Source organism: Quercus suber, unplaced genomic scaffold (genome assembly GCF_002906115.3).
Source record: "Quercus suber isolate HL8 unplaced genomic scaffold, Cork oak 2.0 scaffold_503, whole genome shotgun sequence".
Lineage (NCBI taxonomy): Eukaryota > Viridiplantae > Streptophyta > Magnoliopsida > Fagales > Fagaceae > Quercus > Quercus suber.
Window position 1 is genome coordinate 14067 of NW_027069952.1, and position 9831 is coordinate 23897.

Sequence of the window (9831 nt, forward strand, 5' to 3'; positions counted from 1 at the left end):
TCAACTTCTTTAGATATAATACGAAACAGGGTGTAGTTTCTCATTGGCAAGAGGACAGATCACCTGGGTTTGAGTAAAGTAGCAACATATTTAATATATATTGAAATGATAATATGTCTTCACTTTTATAACTAAAGTAAAGTTTTTTTTTATGTGTTCACTTGGGTTTTAGTCACGTATTATATTTAAAGTAAAGTTTTTTTATTTTACAATAGTATTAACTATTTTGTCAAAAGAAAATAACTTAAATTATTGTGAAAAAATTTTAAGTCATTAGATTTTTTAGGGGAATAAATTTCATACTCTCAGAAATTTTGATATTTTTTCCCCCTAGTTTATCAAATGGGTCGTTAATTCTGATAATTTGAGTTGTACTAGTACCACATAATTGGGTACAATTTTGTGCCACAACTCGTCACTTGGCGAATTATGATTAACAAAAATATGACAATAAATCATATAAAGATACATTTTTATCGATTATAATTTTTTATGTGACAAATTGTGACACAGACTTATACCAATTGGTGCCAGCATAATTTCTGGTAATCCTAGTAACATGTCAGACTTTTATCCTGTACCAGGTGTGGAAGCCCACCATGGCACCACAGAAAAACTCACGGTTGATAAGTCTTATACATATAATATGTTTTGGACTTAAAATATGCACAATTTGACACTGTATTATTATCTCAGTCACTATCTTACCGTATCTGTGGACCATGACCTTCTGTTAGATCTTTTCAGCATCTTAACCCTTCTATTTCTTTCTTTATATTCTGCTCAAAACAAAGTCAAAACCAAAATGGACATAGAATTTCTTGACCACAAGTCCTTCCATTTATTGCTTTGTGTTGGATTTCAGTTTTTTGTTTCTCTTTGTTAAAAATAACTGTTTTCTATGACTATCATAAACGTGTTGAGTTGTTGAAACTTGAAACTGTCATTTGAGGAAATTCGTCATTGTTTTGTCCCCTTTTTGAATTCCAGATATTTTGGCCATCTGGGTTACTGTTTTCTGGGATGCCGGAATTTGGTTTTGGTTGAAAACTGAAAGTACTTTGTGTTAGGTAATTCAAAGGGGTCAGAAATTTTCTTTTGGTCTTTAGGTATTAATTTTTTCGGTGGGTTTGAGTGTTGAAGAAAGATTGAGGTAGTTAAATTGGTAGTTGGGTTTTTGGTTTCAATTCACAAGAAGAATATTGGTTTGTCACAAGAAACGTGTAAAGGGAAAGCTCAACTGCTTCTGTGAGCCTTTTTTCTACTGCTCACAACTCACAAGTAGTTTTTTTTTTTTTTTCCTTTTCTTTTCTAGTGTTTTGAACTCCAAACTCAGGTTTTGTATTTGGGGAGAGAGAGAGTTACTATCTAATTGTTTCTTCTATTGATGTCCTTATTGTGTTTTTGAAATGAATCGTTCTGGGGCAGAAAGTGATAAGAGAACAGCAGTTGAAGTTACAAAGGACAAGAATGGAATTGGTCGGGTCCTGCTTCGGAATCCTCGTGGAGCTTCAGCACGGGTTAGATCACTTTACCTCTACTTTACCATGTATTTTGTTTAATTTCTTTAAGTCATCATCAAGTAATTGATTGAACAATTAGTCTTTTATTTTTTACCTCAATGAATTAGTAGATGCAATGACTTTGGTGCGAATGCATTAGCTATGAAATGATGCCAAGTTTAATATTTGCTTGGAAGCGCACCTTGTTGTCTACATATTGAAGTTATTGTGTCACATCCATTCAGGTTAGCTTACATGGAGGGCAAGTTCTTTCATGGAGGAATGAACATGATGAAGAATTATTGTTCACAAGTAGTAAGGTAAACTTGTCACTGTATGATTTCTTCTCTTCCCTTGTTGTATTTCATGTCTCAGTCATTATAACAAATTTTTTTGGAGTACTGTATAGGACTTAGATCCAGTCCTGGCTGCTTGATCAATTATAACCAAATAAATATCAATTTTGTGCAGTTCAATAGTCTCAAAATATTCTCTAAATCCCAATTATCATGGATAACTATCCAATAATTTTCTGCAAAAATGATTGAAAAACTTCAAATGTGATCATTTCCTTTTCTTAAATTGCTCTCCGTCCTCACAACTTTGTTATGAAATTTGGCTGGCATTTTTGTTTGCATTCCTTACTGTTTCTGGTCTAAATATTGGCTGCTGAGAACCTCATGATGTTATGCCATGTCCAAAGACTAAATCCCCCTCCCCTGCCTTTTTTTGTTTATGTATTGTAGGCAATCTTTAAGCCACCAAAAGCAGTGAGAGGAGGAATTCCAATTTGTTTCCCACAGGTGCATATTTGCTTTGATATATTAGATCATGTTTCAATCTTGGTTATATCTGACTGACAAGGTTTTCTACATGACTTATTCAAGTTTGGGAGCCGTGGATTGCTGGAACAGCATGGATTTGCAAGGAACAAGATTTGGGTCATTGACGAAAATCCTCCACCACTGCATCCCAATGATTCCAATGGCAAAGCCTATATTGACTTACTACTCAAACCATCTGAAGAAAATATGAAGGTCTGGCCACATAGGTATGAGCTTGAGCAGCTTATTATCATTTTCAAGTAAAATTAATGATGATAGCATCAAATTTTGGCTCTTTAGTTTATGGGGCAAAACATATTAACCAATGTTTTAAAAGAGATTATCCACCTCTCAAAGTTTTTGATCCATATATTAACAAATTTGTAGACCAACAATCTTAATGAAAATAGATTCATAGATCAATGTTTGCAATGTCCAAGGTTCTATAATATCATTCTTTAATGAACTTAGAAAATGTACTTTTTTCTTGGAAGATATTTATTTGGTTTATTTTTTCAGTTTTGAGTTTCGTCTCAGAGTCTCTTTGGCAGAAGATGGGTATCTAACAATGATATCGCGCATTAGGAACATCAATTGCAAGCCTTTCAGTTTCTCATTCGCATATCGTACATATATTTCCATCTCTGATATCAGGTACAGAATATTCATAGTTGACAAAAGTTTTGTGTCTCTTACTAGCATCTTCTATGAAAGCCAGAAATACTTCCTGCACTTGCTGTGTCTTTTCTAAATTTTTTCTCCGTTTCCTGTTCCTTTTAGGAGAATATTCATTTTGGCTTTATAATGTATGATGCTTTTAAATTTTTTTTCTTCCTTTTTTTTTTTTTTTTTTTTTTTTTTTTTTTTCTTTCAGATTAGTGAGTTCCCTCAGGGAGTCAAGGAGAGTCAAGTTGTTGAAATTCGCACATCCGATTTCATATACAACTTTTCACTGACATTTTGATATGTTGTTTTGTCTATGTCACAACTTTCTTATAGTATTTTTAATTGTAGGAGTAAAATTTTTTTATTTAGAGTCTATTTAGATTCCGCTTATTTACTGAAAATAATATAGCAAAATATTTTTTAAATTAGAAAACACTGTTCACGCATATTTGTGCTTTGGCTGGTCCATGAACAGTGCCATGGGACAGCCAAAAAACAATAATGCAGAAGCAATGCAGTTGCATTGCTAAACAAACGCACACTAAAATTCAAAAAAAAAAAAGGCTCTGGGAAATACTGTCAGTGACCTTTGTGCTAAAAGTGAATCATAAACATGTTCATAAGCACCTTCAAACGGGAAAGGAATAATTTGTGTTGAACCTGGAATCAGATTGCTAATTTTTCACTTGCTTTCATGTTGCATACTCATAAGCAGTTCCAAAAGTGCGATTATATGTTTCTAATTTATGGACATTAAATAAATATGAACTGTTGTCACAGTGAAGTGAGGGTGGAGGGTTTGGAGACTTTTGACTACTTTGACAACCTATGTGACAAGGAGCGCTTCACGGAACAAGGAGATGCCTTAACATTTGAATCTGAGGTAACACTTTATGTTTACAGGTGGTCTTCAGAACAGTTTGAGACGCTAGACATTGGGTTATTCTGAACATTTGTAATAAAATCCTCTCGGTGCTTATAAATTAAGAAGAAAATCGGATGATATGTTTTATGTCAATAAAGATCAGATGGTAGGGGATTTATTTTGCTGTTCAACATGGTTACTGATAATTAACTTATTAAACATGGTTCTTTGTTTTCTTACTTCTTGGCAGGTGGATCGAGTTTATCTTAGTTCTTCGGATGTGATTGCTGTTTTGGATCATGAAAGAAAACGCACATTTACCATACGAAGGGAAGGACTCCCAGATGTTGGTGAGACATCTCTCATAGATAAAAAATTATTAAAGAAAAACTTGGTAATTTTTTAAGAACATGGTAAGAAACACTTAAGACCCCATCCACAACCGTTGTGCCAAACTCACTCAAGAATGACTAACCCTTGTGCCAAACTCGCTCGAGAATGACTAACTAGTATAGTAGTATGTTTACTTTTCCCTGCATGGACAAATTAGTTTGAACTAAGGGCGTTTCTTCATAAGAGGGCATATTGTCCAATGCTTCATGTCATAGTAAGGGGTGTGCATGGGTCAGGTTGTGGAAATTTTTTGACACAACCAACCACGGTGAGTCAAAAAAAATTCAACTCAACCTAACCTATCACATAAGTCCAACCCAACCCACATGAGTCCGGTTGAACCCATGGGTTTAAAAATTTATTATTATTATTATTAAATTGAGTAAAAAAAATATAAATATTAATATATTAAAAAAACCTAAAGATTAGTATTGGTGTAACTCTTTAAATGCAAACAACACTAATGACTAAACAACAATAGTAATTTACTAGGGTTTGTATGAACTAATTGGTTTTTATATAAGATAGGAAGAGCTGGTTATTTTAAAAAATTTATTAATTATATAATATTTTATATATATATATATATATTAAATATATGGGTGGATCGGGTTGTGTTTGGTGGGTTTGAAATTTTATGACCCAAATCCAACCCGACCGCTATCGAAAATTTTTTTGTAACCCAACCCAACCCACCAAGGCCTAAAAACCGACCCAACCTGGTGGGTTAGGTTGGGTCGGTTTTAGCAGGTTGGTTGCACACCCTAGTCATAGAACTTTCTCCTTGTTAAACTTTATAATGTGTGGTAAACTTAAAAATTCTGTTTAGTTGGCACCTAGATGGGTCATTAGCCAGTTTTCTATATGACATTATTCATCGAAATCTAGTCCAGTTAATGGTGTAACCTGGTTAATTATATGTTATGTCATACAGATGACCATCTAAATTTTGTACTTTTTGACTTGCTTGTTCATAGGGGTCTGGAATCCATGGGAGAAGATGTCCAAATCCATAGCGGATTTCGGGATGAGGAATACAAGAGGATGCTTTGTGTTGATGGAGCAGCAGTGGAGAAACCAATAACCTTAAGACCAGGTGAAGAATGGACCGGCCGGTTGGAACTCTCTGTAGTCCCTTCAACTTAAAAGTGCCAATTGATCCCCATAAGCCATGACATTATTTTCATTATTGAATGTCAATAATATACCAATAACCCATAAGGGGCTGCTACTTGAAAAGTGTGTTTGCAATTTGAAAGTGAATAAGGACAATGCATCACCTCCTAACTTGGAGACCTTGGTAACAGATGTTCCTAATGAAGGTGGAGATTTGTTTTTATGTTTCTCACCGCTATAGTATGACTTGAAATGTATACGAACTATGTTTACCCAAAAAGATTGATTAACAAAGTTTGTGTATATAGTAGAGTGACATGTATGCTTGATTTTGTTGCAATGAAGATCTCTCTCTCTCTCTCTCTCTCTCTAACAGCCTATTATGCAAAATATAATCCTGGATCAGGAATGATGAAATAATGATATAAACACATATATGCATCACATGAATAAGGATAATGAGATCTGCATTTTAAATTGAGGACAAGAATATCAAGATCCACACTTGAAGCTGCAAACCAACAATAGTTAATAGGAAATGTATTTGATTAATGCTTCTTTGTTTTCTATGAAAAACATATTCTAGTGTTTGGTATTGTAGAAAATGCAAGTTAATGGAATATGTTTTTTGTGGTCAACTAAAAATAAGCCCAATAGAGTGGAAATTGTTTCCACCTTTTAAGATTATAAAATATTTTTCAGAATATTATATACTCAACAAACCACCAAAACTAAGACCCATAAACCAAAAAAAAAAAAAAAAAAAAAAAACAAAAAATTCCAAATGGTAACTTCTCTTCTCTTTGTTGCTTCTCTCTTGACTGTTTACTAACACTAATTAATTAACTTTCTTCCAAATGACATTTTCTTAAGATTAGTCATTTTTCCACTTAATTTTTCACCTACATTCCAATTTTGGGTCTTACTTTGAAACTTCGAAATGTTCCCCTCCCCACCCCCCAACCCAAAAAATATTAGAAAAAATATTAGAAACTTCGAAAAAAAAAAAATTTGAATAATTATTTGGAATTACAAATATGGGGCCAGAAAATCGGGTAGCCTCGGCCCACTTCAAACCAGGCCCAAATGGCCCACACCGAGGACGACCCTGTCCTCAGTCGTCCGAGACCTAGGAAAAACACGAGGACCGCCCCACCAAAGGACTCCTGAAATATCCGAGGAGGAGAGGACCCAGTGCCACACGTTGGCAACAGAAGTACGAAAAAGGGGCAAGCCCTGGACGAACTGTCACCTCGGCATTGAATACGCTCACCTAACCCTTCTGGCCGCATTAATGGAGATGTAACCCCTTAACAGAGCAACATCGATCAGGGTGAACCACTGGAGCACGGATATGGCCTCTGATGGGACAGACGGTCAGGAGGGAGACCAATAGATGATCAACAAGAGGAGGAAGAGAGGGATATATAAGAGAGGTGAGCAAAGTGTAATGGAGGGGGGAAAAAAGGTGAAAGGAGAAGAAAAAACATCCTCAGCCCATGGCCAAGGAGCATCCCCCAGTTGTAAACTGTTCTTAGTATTTTTCAATAAAAGGAAAGTAGTTCATGCTTCATGCACGCCGGCGAGCGCCTAAACCTTCGATCCACTCTCTACAAATTCATTGTTCTGGGTTCGTTGGGCCTTTAACCCATACCCTTTGGGCTTAGGCAACAAAAACAAACCCTACAACAAAAATATCAATGATGTTCCATGTGAGCCAAAATGAAAACAATTTTAGTTTCTTAGAAAATGTTTTCATCAAAATCAAAACAAACCAAACGTCAATGCTTCCTCTTTCATTATATTCTTCCTTTATAGGAATACTAATATTTTTTATGATTGTAATTTTTTGTTCATATGAGTTTTTTGAAATTATAATTACTAGGAGTATAAGATTAATAATCTTTTATGAGAACCAAAATATTAGATTTTTTTTTTTTTTTCATTTTTAAAGTTGCAACCAAACACAAGAAAAAAAAAATGTATTTCATCAAAACAAATAGTAGAAAGTATGGAGTGGTTCTTAGCTTCTTATTTCTTTAGATTCTTCCTTTATTGAAGTGCCAAAAATATGGTGAGTACTAACTAGATTTTTTTCAAAGTTATACACCTTGACCAAGATCACAACTTTCACAAGCTTTTCATGGACAAACTTGTTTTGAAAATAAAGAGGGTGGGGGTGTTTCAAAATTTAAAATACAAGATTTCAAGAACTTTATCAAAACAAAATTTTTTGAACCACAAACTTAGTTTGTGATGCAATGAAAAAAGAGGGGATGGGGGCGGGCTTTTAAAGTTTAAACTTTAAAATACAGAATTTCAAAAACTTTGTCAAAACTCTAAAGCTTTTTTTTTTTTTTTTTTTTTTTAGTAAAAAAAAAAAACAAAAAAATTAAATTACAAGATTTTAATTACGGACACGTGTGTTTCAAAAAAAATAATTACGGACACGTGAAATACTTACCCTTAATAACTTAGTCTAAACAAGCTTTCTTAAACGACAGAACGTTAAGAAAAAAATTTTCAAAACAAGCTTTTCTTAAACGACAAGACGTTTCAGGAAAAATAAAAATGTTGGCAAGCGAAGCTACTCTTTTATATCAGAGCCAGGTTTCGATCCTGGGACCTGTGGGTTATGGGCCCACCACGCTTCCGCTGCGCCACTCTGATTTGTTGTTTATATCTTTGTAAATTATATTGTATATTACTATGTATACTTTATATCATTTTTTGCTAATCTTTGTACTTTATATTTCATAAAAAATAATCATGCACGGTAATGTCCTTGCACTTTTAACAAAGCTACAAAACCATCATTGCACCAAGTTTCACCGCAATGGTTTGAGCAATGAAATTTGTATCCATTCCCACTTCTTGCACAAGGAGATTCATGTGATTATAAATAAATAAAATTCATATAACAAAATATTTTATAAATGGATTATGCTAATAGGTGGTTTTAGGGTAATGGTTAACAATTCATTTTAGAAAAGTTTTGACACTAATTTTATAAAAAAAATGAAAAAAGATGTCAAAATATTAATTACTTTTTTTTTAATATAAAAAACTTCTTTAAATAAATTATTAACCAATATCCTAAGGACCTTTTATAGATTTGCATTCTAACTAGAAGACAAGAATAATAACAGGATCCATAGTGGAAGCTGCAAACCAACGCTAGAAAACAACATGGAAGAATACACTAAATTATGATACTTATCTGATAAGTTCTTCCTATTTCTAGAGATTCTTAAAAATTTATAAATAAATAAATAAAATACTATATAGTAATTGAGCAAATAGTCAAATACTAGTCAATTATGGGTCCACCACCAATTGAGATTATTTAGAGTTTTTAAGTTAATACTATCACGAGGTTTCTAGATTCTTAAATGAGATGATTGAAGTTTTACAACATTCTTAATAATTTAAAAATAAATACCACTATAGTAATGATCAATATTTGTCGTTTTAAATGTTAATGGCTTAACAAAATTAAATTCAATATAATTGTGTGTTTGATTTTAATTGAAAAACATGATAAGTTCTTCCTATTTCTAGAGATTCTTAAAAATTTATAAATAAATAAATAAAATACTATATAGTAATTGAGCAAATAGTCAAATACTAGTCAATTATGGGTCCACCACCAATTGAGATTATTTAGAGTTTTTAAGTTAATACTATCACGAGGTTTCTAGATTCTTAAATGAGATGATTGAAGTTTTACAACATTCTTAATAATTTAAAAATAAATACCACTATAGTAATGATCAATATTTGTCGTTTTAAATGTTAATGGCTTAACAAAATTAAATTCAATATAATTGTGTGTTTGATTTTAATTGAAAAACCTAACAGGTTAAGTCGAAGATACTATACCGAAATTTTAACTTTATTTTATTTAAATATGGTTAAGAACTTAATGCATGTTAAAGATTAGGACTTAAGTAAGGCAAACCCTAGAGTCCAAACGTACAATCAAAAGCCGATCCCCTACCACAAAATTTGGAAAAATTAGGTTCAATAATTTATGAATGTACCGAGATAGAACCAAAATGGGCCATTTGTACACCATAATGTACCAAAAACATGTCAATAATGATAGGTCGTGAGCTCTAAATTACTTGCTAGAGTTGAGTTGATTTGCTTTAATATTCTCCATCTAAGCCATATGGGGCCAAATTTGGCAAATCAAAATGCTGAACAAGTCCCAGACAGATGCATATGATTTTTATCCACATTGTCCAACGCACCAAGCATGTCTCAATGACCCAAATTCATCTTTCTTCTTCAACGAAAAGGAATGCCAGTCCCAAATATCTTGAAGGAACACATGCAGGGTTTCGAGGAATATGGAAAATCCAATTGCAACATTCCTCTAAATTCACTCTAATCATTGGATGCTCCCAAAACGAGTAGTTGGGCTGGAAGATCTTTTTTCCCTTTTCTTTTCCTCTATTTT

General features: G+C 33.1%; 1 protein-coding gene and 1 non-coding gene across 2 annotated transcripts; one reads left to right on the forward strand and one right to left on the reverse strand.

Moving 5' to 3' along the window:
• Window positions 1-698: 698 nt before the first annotated feature.
• On the forward strand, window positions 699-5726 carry LOC111989328 (putative glucose-6-phosphate 1-epimerase). Its single transcript, XM_024021122.2, is given in 9 exon segments — window positions 699-1520; window positions 1748-1822; window positions 2249-2305; window positions 2390-2553; window positions 2846-2980; window positions 3773-3875; window positions 4108-4207; window positions 5228-5272; window positions 5275-5726. Coding segments are annotated over 9 exon segments (912 nt in total). The 5' UTR covers window positions 699-1409; the 3' UTR covers window positions 5397-5726.
• Window positions 5727-7964: 2238 nt separating this feature from the next.
• TRNAM-CAU (transfer RNA methionine (anticodon CAU)) lies at window positions 7965-8036 on the reverse strand. The gene has a single exon. It is a non-coding gene; the product is annotated as a tRNA-Met (tRNA).
• Window positions 8037-9831: the final 1795 nt, after the last annotated feature.